The sequence below is a fragment of the Procambarus clarkii genome, chromosome 36 (assembly GCF_040958095.1).
Source record: "Procambarus clarkii isolate CNS0578487 chromosome 36, FALCON_Pclarkii_2.0, whole genome shotgun sequence".
In the NCBI taxonomy this organism is placed as follows: Eukaryota; Metazoa; Arthropoda; class Malacostraca; order Decapoda; family Cambaridae; genus Procambarus; species Procambarus clarkii.
This window is the reverse complement of record NC_091185.1, coordinates 8,635,506-8,649,281: the sequence shown is the minus strand read 5'-3', so window position 1 is coordinate 8,649,281 and position 13,776 is coordinate 8,635,506. Positions and strand designations below refer to the sequence as shown.

Below are 13,776 nucleotides of genomic sequence, written 5' to 3'. Positions count from 1 at the left end.
AGGGCATTCTGTGAATTTTTTCAGAGATGGCTGCCTCTCACTGGAGGTCCTAAGAGTCCATTTCGTACAGAACCAACCGCACACACATTTAGAATGGGTACGAAAAAATCAAAGAGAGTTTTCTCGGTTGGCGCAGTTTCCCACCGACCGAGAATACTCGGTTGGCACAGTTCAGTGGTTAACCTTGTTTGGCCCCCCCCAGAAGTGAGGAGGGCCTAACCAGGTATGTTTGGTCATTGGTTTACTATAAGGATTATTATAGAGCAGACTCTAGTTTGCCTTTTTACTGTCTCTCTTAATATAATTTCTCTTCAGGTGTTCTACCCTCTGGGTTTTAATTATTTTTTCTCAGTGTTTTGACTGCCACGCTTGTCAACGATATAAGTCTGCAATTAAAAGGGTCTTCTCTGCTACCATTTTTGAAGACCAGAACTATGTTTACATTTTATCCATACATCTGTTAAAATTCCTGTACATAAAGATGCCTCAAAAATCCATTAAAGTGGAATGCTCAGCTCAGATGTGCATTCTCTCAGAGCCCAAGGTGAAATTCCAACTGAGCCACTGGCTTTGATTCTTCCTAGTTCCTTGAACATTTTTTTTACTTTGTCTCGCGACATCTCTATGTACTCTATGTCATTCTCCGAAATCTGTATTATGTCTGGTTCCGAGAAACCTCATTTTAGGATGGAGCCATCTCAGCAAGATAACTTCAGGGAGCCACCGGGGCTCCTCCAGAAAGGGGCTTTTCATTACATTTAACACTGGATTTTCTCTTTCAATAATGCACTTATCTGCCTGAAAACAAAACTATAATAAAATACTGTACAGTTTAATACTTTATAAATTATAAAAAAATTCTAATTGTTTTCATTATATGCATACTGTACATACAAAAATAGAGGAAAAGGCAAAAAGGTTACAAATGCATTCCAATTGTTTCCTTTAGATATTTTCCATATCTCGACATAGAAAATTTGACTATTTAAATATAGTATTTTTGAAGAGTTTTTGACAAATTTGGGGTTTAGCTTCATACATTACAACAAGGTAGGTATTAGGGTGAGGCTGTGTATGGGGCACTTAGAAAATTATTTGCATTCAAATTGAATTAAAAATACAGTAATATAATGCCATTAAAGAGAAAACAATGGTATGTCTAACAAAAAGATATGGTTACTATATGTATAAAAAAAATACTATAATCTAATTTGCAAAGGCAACTGTTATAGATATATTAACAAAACCATCTAGGTGGAAGGTTTTCAGGAAATGGAGTGTCGGTATTTAGTCAGCTAATCATATTTCGTGTGTTAAATGAATTTAATTTATCCTATTGCACACCATTCCTATAAAAACATACTTGGTACCTACAGTTCCAATCTCCATACCGGCAAACACCTGCATTGGATAACAGTTGCCAGCATCAGCCGCCCCAATGTTCAGTGTATTGTTCCTTTGGATATCATTGTTAAGGTCTGATATTATTAGACACAGTAACATGGTGCATCAGTTCTTTGGGAGACATTTTGATGGACCACTCTCCTTATGGTCGCACATAGGCATCGGCCACCCCAGAGCATTAAAATGTGGTGATAATGCAACAAGGGAGCATAAGCATTTTACATTTCTTAATGTTTTCAACTAAAAGATGGTGAGTTTTGGTAGCACTTGAGCTCCCATGATACCAATATCTGGTAATATAGTTTATTACCTGTAATGCACCTGTTTAGGTGAATACCCCAGTGTAATTGTAAAGTGTAAGAAACATAAATGTAGCTAACAACAAGATAATAATAAATCAAATAAAACATAAGGCCGAACATTTGATAACTAGAGAAAACAGAAAATCTTATATGTTCCTAATATACATGCATAGTTACAGAAATTGGATGCTTCATTTTTTATTGGTTTATGTATGTTTCATGTTTCAACTTATTGGAGAATATTTGAAAGAGTTCCTCTTATTTGTGTGTTTTTGTTTCATTCTATTTAGTAATGGAAGTTTTTTGGTGCGAGTAGCCAGAAATTTGCGACCGCCTAAATGTTATTAAATTGCATTTGGCGACAATCAGCGACTTTACCCTAGTTATTGCAAGCAAGCCATATATATTAGCATTTTTCTCTAATAACTGCTATTTAAGTCATATATTAGCATTTTCTCTAATAACTGCTATTAAACACGAGTTATTTCTGCTCATTTTCCTAAGTCTGCATAATATATTTTTTAAATTTTCATGTTACAAGCAGGAGGGAGTTAAATCACTCAAGTTATAAGCTTAAAAAAGCTTTTAATGTGAAATCACTGGAGTTGAGGCTATTAATGGTGATGAGATTTAGTGATGTAAGTATCTGGGAAGTAGAGTATAGCCTGTGTAACTTAGTGCTGTAATAAAAGACACGGTGTGTCGTATACACCTGCAACACATCTCTCAATTGTGTAATAAAGAAAAGAATTTGAAAATAAGGCACAGATAAAGATGAATATCATACACGGAGCAAAGACAAAACTTAATTTATCTTAAATATAAAGGAATGGTAATTAGTTGGAGGTACACAAGAACACTGCTGGCACTGGTTTTAACGCAAACGCAGAAGATGACTGAAATACTAAAATTACCTGCAATATCACCAGCAGTGTAGTTGTATTCAATTACTTCTTGGTCATTACCAGTTTTGTGTTGAGGATGTGTGACAACTGCCTGGAGTGCTTGACGTACAAGGTCTCTTTGTGGCCCAACTGTGTGTTGGGATCCATCACCTCCTTGACCAGCAGACATTTTCATTTCTTCGTACCGTTCATTTTTCTCTTTTTTAACATCTGCCTGAGGCATCCCACAAGCAGATGACACAATAGGAGTCATAAGACACTCAACTGGTTGCATGGAACTCTGTGACACTGATGTAACTATGGTTGGGTTTAAACCTCCTGGCAGTGATACAGTTGCTGACAAAGAAACTCCCGGCATTGTTGTCAGGTTTGTAGCAGAACTTTGTGCTTGCAAATTGGACTGTGAATGTACTAATGTACTGGTCTGAGCATTAGGATGGGTACCTGAAACACCCCCGTCCCCTCCAACAGAAGATACCAACACGGCAGACGGGCCCTGGACGTTTAAAACGGAATCTGGAACACGATAATATGCGGAGCCTCTGTCAGCCTGATGTGCTGGCATAAGTGTCCCAGCTGGATTACTGCTCATACCTTGGCTCACAGCTGGCTGAATGTGAGACAGTGGTTTGTGGTGAGATGTGTGAGGTGTCAACTCCAGAGGAACTGCTTTATTTGCACCTGCTGTAGAATGTGCTGACAAATCTTGTGGGGCACTTTTGGAGAAGTGGGTTGAAAGGTTAGTGTGAGCATACCGAGGCAACAGCAAGGGTCCATCGTGGTCAACACCCTTCACTACAGACTGGTGAGGTACATGTATGCCAGCTCTGTAGGTAGGGATGTGAGCACTCAATCCTATTTTATGAGAAGATAAGTGTGGATGAGCCAGGTCTTGTGGACTACCAAACCCAGACAGTGCCACAGAAGACAGGGAAGAAGCTGAAGAAGTAGGCGTCAATGAGGATTTGTGAGCTGCAATGTGCGGAGTGATGTGTTGCGTTTCTTTATTGTTCTCGGCGCCTGTATACATCTTCAGGGAATAATCACACTCATCTCTCCTGAAAGCGGAAAAAGAAAATATTATACATAACCCTTTACTGCAGCTATATTTCTGACATCTAATCCTGTATGTGCAATGTGCAAACAAAAAAGTTATTTTAAAAGAATGCATAAAAATACTGTAGTAAAATGACTTTCCTTACCACAGGGTTGGTCTGGTATACCATACTGTATTTACAAAGTTATGCTAAGAATCCAAATTTTCTGTTGTGATATCCATATTCATACATACACAAGTATTAAATCACTAATACTTTATTACTATAGTGGGTCCTGACTCTTAACATATTCATGAAGGGTCTAAACAGATTGTGTTCCAGTCGATCATTCAGAGGATCAACGTCCCTGCGGCCTGTCTCTGAGGAGGCCTTCTGATTGATGGTCTGGTCAACCAGGCAGTTTGATGCAGCTGCTTGCAGCCTGAAGTATGAGTCACAGCCTGGTTGTTCAGGCATCCTTTGAAGGTGTTTGTCAAGTTCTCTTTTGAACACTGCGGGAGGTCGGCCAGTTATGCTCCGTATGTGTAGAGGGAAAGTGTTTAAAAGTCTTCGACCTTTGATATTGATCCAGTTCTCTCTCAGCATGTCTGCTATTCACATCTGCTTTTCAATGGGGTTATTTTGCACATCCTGCCATGTCTTCTGATCTCAAGTAGTGTTATTAATGTGTGCAGATTTTGTACTAGCCCATCTAGTATTTTGCAAGTGTAAATTATTATGTACAACTTCTGCCTGCATTCTAGGGAATATAGATAAAAAAAATTAAGCAGCCTTAATAATTTAATATTTTATTGAGTGGGTTCCAGCGGTAAAAGATCTTTGCATGCTTTGCAGGTCAGCCATTTCTCCAGCTTTAAATGGGGTTTTATGTACTACGTAAATGGGGCTTTTAAGTACTAAGTAAAATAATATTCCACTCTAGAGAGCACTAGTTTCTTTAAAGGTATCATCACTGGTGTGGCATCTCATATTTGAATGGTTCTTGTTATCCAACCTGTCCTTTTTTCTTGCAGTTGTGACAGCATCTTTGTTGTGCTCTTTAAAAGTAATGTCTTCTGACATGATTACTCCTAAACCTATTACACTAATTTTCCTTTCAACGGAACATACAAATTTCCAACTAAGTGAGGAATGTTCATCCAAGCCATCACTGAGGCCAATCATCGGGATGTGGCTGTTTTTGCATCATCCACGATCCACCTATTCTAAGTGTAAACAATTGTACATTGCTTAAAAACTTTTAAAGAGGCTTAAATACAAAATATTTTATAAATTATATTATAATACTAATATTTACAAATATATACACAGAACAAGAAAAAAGTGAATGCATTATTACACCACCACTTGTTATTTATTTAGCTCTTCCGATGAGAACTAAAACGCATCGTCCATCCTCTGACAGTAATGTTCTGATAACGCTAAACCATGTAATTCATCTCCTTGAATTCACAATTCAAGGCCTATGTAGTTTTGCAGCCGACCACCGTGTTGCCGTAACATGACCTCTGCACCTGCTCTAACGACCCAGTTTTGTTTATGTGTCTGCCTGCGGTGGACAAAGCCCTTCTCCTCTTACCGTTTTATATCTCTGCATATTTTTCGCATCCTGGTACTAGTGCGTCAGGAAATGCAGAAAATGTGTTGTTCAACAAGCTCTGAAGTCGAGAGAAAACATGTTGCGATGATCTTTTATCAAAACATTCAGATTATAAAGAAAGATGAATCTGGAATGTCACCTGTAGTCTGTAGAATCACCCAAAGCCACCTAAAGCTACCCAATATTAGCCAAAGTTACCCAGCACAAGCATTACAGTTAGCATATATACCGAATGTCTTCATTACTTACATAATGCTAGGAGACTTTGGGTAGCATTGGATAGAGGTGCAGAGGAATGTGTCCAAATTTGAAATTATACAGGACGATTCTCTATCTCCTGAGCAAATTTATAATGCCGATGAAACAAGCTTGTACTGGCATATATTAACCTAACCAAATCCAATGTAACATAACCTAACCAAACCCAACGTATTATCTGCCGAAGCCATTAATATCAAAACTCTCTTAACTTTTAAAGTACTGGAAAAGTTCATCAAGGCAAATGGGGGGGACCTTCAACAAGCCTCCAGCTTCCTGTCCTGGTCAAGGCCCCTAGTGTTAATGACTCGCAGGTAAAACATAATCTAACCAAACCTAAACTAACATAACCTAACCAAACCTAACCAACCCCAACTAAACTTAACTGAACCAAACCTAACTAAAGCTAACCTAACCTAACCTAACCAAAGCAAACCAAACCTAACCAAACCAAACCACACCAAACCTAACCAACCGAGGCGCCTGACAGGTGGACAGTGCTTCGGATTCATAGTCCTGAGGTTCCGGATTCGATCCCCAGTGGAGGCGGAGACAAATGGGCAAAATCTTTCTTTCACCCTGATGCCCCTGTTACCTAGCAGTAAATAGGTACCTGGAAGTTAGACAGCTGCTATGGACTGCTTCCTGGGGGTGTGTAACAAAAAGGAGACCGGGCCGCAGGGACTCTAAGCCCTGAAATCATCTCAAGATAACCAAACCAAAGCTAACCTAACTGAACCTAATCTAACAAACCAAGCAAAACCAAAACTAACTAAACCTAGCCTAACCAAACCAAACCTAGCCAAACCAAACCATGCCTAACGTGAGGGAGCCGGTCGGCCGAGCGGATAGCACGCTGGACTTGTGATCCTGTGGTCCTGGGTTCGATCCCAGGCGCCGGCGAGAAACAATGGGCAGAGTTTCTTTCACCCTATGCCCCTGTTACCTAGCAGTAAAATAGGTACCTGGGTGTTAGTCAGCTGTCACGGGCTGCTTCCTGGGGGTGGAGGCCTGGTCGAGGCCGGGCCGCGGAACACTAAAAGCCCCGAAATCATCTCAAGATAATCTCAAGAAACTAAACCTTGACTAACCAAACCTAGCACATCAAAACCTAATGTCAGGCTGCAAGCACCCGTGTCCAACAGTCTGGTTGGCCAGTCCAGCAACGAGGAGGCCTGGTCGAGGACCGAGCCACGAGGAAGTTGAGCCCCGAAATCATGGCAAGGTAATTAGTTACCTTACCTTTCATTCCTTGTAAGGAACGCAAGGTGAGGTATGGAGACCAAACCCTCAACATCTTGGCCTCAACCCCTCAGTTAACATCACCATATTCACCTAGACATCATTCCTAGATCATGTGTGGAGAAACATCTTGGCGAGTGTCCATATTTATTGTTGTTTTATTACCAGTATTCTGTGGTGTTTTGTTTAAAATATCTAGTAAAACAATAATATATTATGTACTTTTGGGCATAACATTATTATTTTTCGTGCCTAAAGGGGGGTTGGAGGTTTCGACTCTTATCGAGACATGGCTACATGTCCAGTAACAACTGGACCCAAGGTATATAGAAGGAAGAATGTTGAGTGCATGCAAATCCCAAAGAAATTAACATGTGATGAATAATGTGACAATGTCTGACCCCAAGGAAAATAAGACAGGAATTCCCTTAAGTACTTTTGTATTAGTCAATACATCTTCAGATGGATCACTTCTTAAAATGTATTGACCAATATGAAAGTATAGTACTGTTCTTAAGGAATTTCCAGTCTTATTTTCTATCATGGTAAGACACTGACATATGTACAGTATATGTATGTATGTATGTATGTATGTATGTATGTATGTATGTATGTATGTATGTATGTATGTATGTATGTATGTATGTATGTACTTACTTACCTAGTTGTACTTACCTAGTTGTGCTTGTGGGGGATGAGCTCTGGCTCTTTGGTTCTGCCTCTCAACTGTCAATCAACTAATGTACCAGTTCCTGAGCCTACTGGGCTCTATCATATCTACACTTGAAGCTGTGTATAGAGTCAGCCTTAACCATGTACTCACCTAATTCACCTAATTGTGCTTGCAGGGGTTGAGCTCTGGCTCTTTGGTCCCGCCTCTCAACTGTCAATCAACTGATGTACAGATTCCTGAGCCTACTGGAGTCTATCATATCTACATTTGAAACTGTGTATGGAGTCAGCCTCCACCACATCACTACCTAATGCACTCCATCCGTTAACTACTCTGACACTGAAAAAGTTCTTTCTAACATCCCTGTGGCTCATTTGGGTACTCAGTTTCCATCTGTGTCCCCTTGTACGCGTACCGCCCATGTTAAACAGTTTATCTTTATCTACCCTGTCAGTTCCTCTGAGAATTTTGTAAGTAGTGATCATGTCTCCCTTGTCTGATCATGATCATGTCTCGCAGCCTTTCTTTATACTCATGCCTCTTAGTTCTGGGACTAGCCTAGTGGCATATCTGAACTTTTTCAGCTTTGCCTTGTGCTTGACAAGGTACGGGCTCCATGCTGGGGTCGCATACTCCAGGATTGGTCTTACATATGTGGTATACAAGGTTCGGAATGATTCCTTACACAGGTTCCTGAAGGCAGTTCTGATGTTAGCCAGCTTCGCATATGCCGCAGATGTTATTCCTTTTGATGTGGGCTTCAGGAGACAGGGTTGGTGTGATATCAACTCCTAGATCCTTCTCTCTGTCCGTTTCATGAAGGACTTCATCTCACATTCTGTATCCTGTGTCTGGCCTCCTGTTTCCACTGCCTAGTTTCATTACCTTACATTTACTCGGGTTGAACTTAAGTAGCCATTTGTTGGACCATTCATGTAGTCTGTCTAGGGTGTCTTGTAGCCTCATACTGTCTTCCTCCGTCTTAATCCCCCTCATAATTTTTGCATCATCAGCAAACAATGAAAGGAATGATTCTATACCATCTGGAAGATCATTTACATATATAAGAAACAGTATGGGTCCAAGGACTGAACCCTGCGGGACCCCACTGGTGACGTCTCGCCAATCTAAGACCTCACCCCGTACAGTGACTCGTTGCCTTCTGTTACTTAGGTACTCCCTTATCCAATGGAGTACCTTCCCTTTCACTCTTGCCTGCATCTCCAGCTTTCGCACTAGTCACTGGTGTGGCACTCTGTCAAAGGCTTTCTGGCAATCCAAAAATATGCAGTCTGCCCACCCCTCTCTTTCTTGTCTGATTCTTTGTTGCCTGATCGTAGAATTCAATTAATCCTGTGAGGCATGACTTGCCATCCCTGAAACCATGTTGGTGTTGTGACACAAAGTTCCTTCGCTCCAGATGTTCGACTAGCTTTTTCGCACAATTTTCTCCATTAACTTGCATGGTATGCAAGTTAGGGACACTGGCCTGTAGTTCAGAGCCTCCTGTCTATCCCCCTTCTTGTATATCGGGACTACGTTTGCCGCCTTCCAAATTTCTGACAGTTCACCTGTTACCAGTGATTTGTTATACACCATGGAGAGTGGCAGGCACAGTGTTTCTGCTCCTTCCTTTAGTATCCATGATGATATTCCATCCAGGCCTATAGCCTTTGTCACATCCAACTCTAGCAAAAGCTTTCTTACATCTCCACTGGTAATCTCAAATTCCTCTAGTGGTGCCTGGTTAATTATTTCTTCTCTTATCTCTGAAACTTCTCCTTGCTCTAATGTGAAGACTTCTTGAAATTTCATATTGAGTTCCTCGTACACTTCTTTGTCGTTTGTAGTGAATCTGTCTGCCCCTATCCTCAGTTTCATTACCTGTTCCTTCACTATTGTCTTTCTCCTGATGTGGCTGTGCAGCAATTTGGGTTGGGTTTGCTATGTTGTTTTCATATTGCCCTTCTGCCTCTCTTCTCACCCCTCACATATTCATTCTTGGCTCTCTGGTAACCTTCTCTGCTCTCATGTGTCCTGTTATTTTTATAGTTTCTCCATGCTCTTTTACTTTGTTGCTTAGCTAGTTTACATCTCTGATTAAACCATGGGTTTCTCATCTGCATTTCATTTTTTACCTTTTAGGCCAGGATAAACTTTTCTGCTGACTCCTTGCACTTCTGCGTGATGTATTCCATCATGTCTTGAGCCGTCTTTCCCCTTAGCTCTGATTCCCATGTTATATCCGTTAGGAATTTTCTTATCTCCTCGTAATTTCCCTTACGGAATGCTACCCTTTTGCTTTCAGTTCCCTTTCTCGAGTACTTTAGCCCTTCTTCGACCAGATACTCAAACGTCAGTACATTGTGATCGCTCATTCCTACTGGTGCCTCGAAGTCAATTTCCCCTATGTCGGAGTCATTCAGAGTGAAGACTAGGTCGAGTCTCGCTGGTTCATCATTTTCCTTCATCTTAGTGGGTTCCCTGACATATTAGCTTAAAAAGTTTCTTGTCGCCACCTCCACTAGTTTGGCTCTCTATGTAGCCTCTCCTCCGTGCGGTTCCTTGTTCTCCCAGTCTATCCTTCCGTGATTGAAGGCCCTCATGATGAGCAGATGGGATCGATTTCTACAGGCAGCAGAGGCTGCACTCTCAATTATGTTATTAACTGCCATGTTGTTTCTGTCATACTCTTGCCTTGGTCTTCTGTCATTTGGTGGAGGGTTATACATATCACTGCTACTACTACTCTTGGTCCTCCCATCGTCATGGTGCTTGTTATGTAGTCTCTAAACCCTTCACAGCCTGGGATAACCATCTCCTTGAAACTCCATTTCTTTCTCATGAGTAGGGCCACACCGGCCCTACTCGTGAGAACCTACCTACCATTCGCTTGTAGGTAGGTACCAGTACCACTCGTAGGACCACTATCTACCTACCAAAGCAAATGTAAGTATGTATATATGTATGTACGTATGTATGTATGTACGTATGTATGTATGTACAGTAATTATCTAAGTGTAGTTACAGGATGAGAGCAACGCTCGTGGTGTCCCATCTTTCCAGCATTCTTTGTCTTATAACACTTTGAAACTACTGATGGTTTTGGCTTCCACCATCTTCTTGCCTAACTTGTTCCAACCATCTACCACATTGTTTCCGAAAATTAATTTTCTTATATTTCTTCGGCAGCTTTGTTTAGTTTGTTTAAATTTATGACCTCTTGTTCTTGCAGTTCCTGGTCTCAGGAAATCTTTCCTATCAATTTTATCAATTCCTGTTACTAATTTGTACAGTGATCATATCACCTCTTTTTCTTCTGTCTTCTGGTTTTGGCATATTTAATGCCTCTAACCTCTCCTAGTAGCTCTTGCCCTTCAATTTTGGGAGCCATTTAGTTGCATGTCTTTGCACCTTTTCCAGTTTGTTAATGTGCTTCTTAAGATATGGGCATCATACAACCGCTGAACATTCCAGCTTTGGTCTAACAAAAGTTGTTAATAATTTATTTAGTATTTCTCCATCCATGTATTTCAAAGCAATTCTGAATTTAGAAAGTGTAGCATAGGCTCCTCGCACAATGTTCTTTATGTGGTCCTCAGGCAATAGTTTCTATCTAGGACTACCCTGATTGATACCTGGTTGATGGGGTTCTGGGAGTTCTTCTACTCCCCAAGCCCGGCCTGAGGCCAGGCTTGACTTGTGAGAGTTTGGTCCACCAGGCTGTTGCTTGGAGCGGCCCGCAGGCCCACATACCCACCACAGCCCGGTTGGTCTGGAACGTCTTTTAGAAAACAGTTTAGTTTTCTCTTGAATATGTCCACGGTTGTTCCGGCAATATTTCTTATAGTCGCTGGGAGGACGTTGAACAGCCGCGGACCTCTGAAGTTTATACAGTGTTCTCCGATTGTGTCTATGGCACCTCTGGTCTTTACTGGTTCAATTCTGCATTTTCTTCCATATCGTTCAATCCAGTACGTTGTTATTTTACTGTGTAGATTAGGGACCTGGCCTTCCAGTATTTTCCATGTGTATATTATTTGGTATCTCTCTCGTCTCCATTCTAGTGAGTACATTTGGAGAGCAATGAGATGATCTCAATAATTTAGATGCTTTATCGCATCTATGTGTGTCGTATATGTTCTCTGCATTCCCTCTATTTCAGCAATCTCTCCTGCTCTGAAGGGGAAAGTGAGTACTGAGCAGTACTCAAGACGGGACAACACAAGTGACTTCAAGAGTACAACCATCGTGATGGGATCCCTGGATTTGAAAGTTTTCGTACTCCATCCTATCATTTTTCTGGCTGACGCAATATTTGCTTGGTTATGCTCCCTAAACGTGAGATCGTCGGACATCATTACAGTATTCCCAAATCCTTGACATGCTGTTTACCTATTATGGGCAGATTCGATTGTGTTTTGTACCCTGTATTATGTTTTAGGTCCTCATTTTTGCCGTACCTGAATACCTGGAATTTATCGCTATTAAACATCATGTTATTTTCTGCTGCCCTAGATCTCTTTATTATTAGAATTTTTTAAAGATTTCTCACATAATTTATAGGTTGTGTGGGGTCTATGTTCTCCTATTCCACATTCCATAACATGGCATTTATTCACATTAAATTCTATTTGCCAAGTGGTGTTCCATACACTTATTTTGTCCACGTCTTCTTGAAGGGCATGACAATCATCTAAGTTTCTTATCTTTCCCCATTAACTTAGCATCATCAGCAAACATGTTAATATAATTCTGTATTCCATCTGGTAGATTGTTTATGTAGACAAAGAACATTACCAGTGCAAGAACCCTATGGTACCTCACTCGTGACATTCTCCAGTCCGATACATTGGCTCCGATTCCTGCCCTCCTTTTTCTGTCAGTAAATTTTTATCCATGTTAGAATCCTACCCATCACTCCTCCAATGGTGTTCCAGTTTCCAGAACAACCTCTTATGTGTAACTATGTCAAAAGCCTTTTTTTTTAAGTCCAGATAGATGCAGTCAACCCAATCATCTCTTTCCTGTAAAATCTGTGGCTCAATAATAGAAACTGAGTAAATTTGTTACACAGGATCTTTCAGAGAGAAAACTATACTGTCCATTATTAAATCAGCTTTCTCCAGGTGTTCTATCCATTTAGTTTTAATAATTTTTCCCAATATTTTGACTATTACACTTGTCAATGATACAGGTCTATAATTGAGGGGGTCTTCCCTGCTGCCATTTTTGTAGATTGGAACTATGTTAGCCTTTTTCCACCCATCTGCTATGACTCCTGTATACAGGGATGCCTGAAAAATCACTTGAAGTGGAATGCTGAGCTCAGGTGCACATTCTCTGAGAACCCATGGTGAAACTCCATCTGGACCAACTGCTTTGTTCTTACTTAACTCCTTGAGCATTTTTTTTCACCTCGTCTCCAGACACCTCTATGTGGTCGATGTTGTTATTTTGAAATTCTTATTGTGTCTGGTTCCCTGAAGATTTCATTTGTATAAACACACTTCAGAACTTTTCGTTTAATGTTTCACACATTTCCTTTTCATTTTCCATGAATCTGTTTCGTATTTTCAACCTCTGAATATTATCCTTTACCTGCAATTTCTTGTTGATGAATCTATAGAATAGGCCTGGTTTCTGTTTTACATTTGTCCGCTATCCCTTTCTCAAAATTTCTTTCTGCCTCTCTCCTCGCTGCTGTGTAGTTGCTTCTCGTATCTTTGTATCGCTTGTAAGTTTTTGGGGTTTGGTCTTTAATAGTGATTCCAGTTTTGTGTCTTTGGTCTCTGACCCTCTTGCAATTTCTGTTAAACCAATCCTGTTTCCTAGTCCTGCATCTCTGCTTTGGTATAATTATTTTGTACCTTAATAATATTTTTCACAAAACTTGACATACATCTCATATACTTCCTTGCCTAACAGCAAGTCTTCCAGTTAAATTCCAATAGAAATTTTGTAGTTTCCCATAATGTACTCTCTAGAAATCAGATTTTTCAACTGTTTCAACTTCCACATTTTCTTTCAAATTATAATGCACTGCATACTTTATTCCAAAATAAAAACATGGCCACTTTTACCCATGGGAGGAAGGTACTGAATGCCAAATATCTCTTCCTTTTTCCTGGTAAATATCATATCCAGCATGGAGGGAACATCCCCTTTCCTCACCCTCATAGATTGTTTAACGTATTGATACATGAAAGTTTCCAGGATGAGGTTTACGAAAATACAGGTCCAAAGTCCTCTGTTCTAGCTCATATGCCTCCCAGTCTATGGATTTCAAGTTGAAGTTACCGACTACCAACAGTCGTGATCTATATTTATCAGC

At 40.4% G+C, this 13,776-nt stretch overlaps 1 protein-coding gene across 4 annotated transcripts in view; it reads right to left on the bottom strand.

Annotated features, from left to right (window-relative positions):
- LOC123756092 (serine/threonine-protein kinase fray2) overlaps positions 1-13,776 on the bottom strand; it is a 101,318-nt gene that overhangs the window by 43,254 nt on the left and 44,288 nt on the right. For 3 of the 4 annotated variants that reach the window (XR_011230544.1, XM_069336537.1, XM_045739085.2), the window contains exon 2: positions 2,621-3,669. Coding sequence is in view for 3 of the 4 variants with exons in the window: in XM_069336537.1 (XP_069192638.1) it covers positions 2,621-3,641 (1,021 nt within the window). In the remaining variant the exon portion in view is untranslated. The remainder of the gene's footprint in view (positions 1-2,620; positions 3,670-13,776) is intronic. The other variant, XM_069336536.1, reaches the window with a different exon arrangement.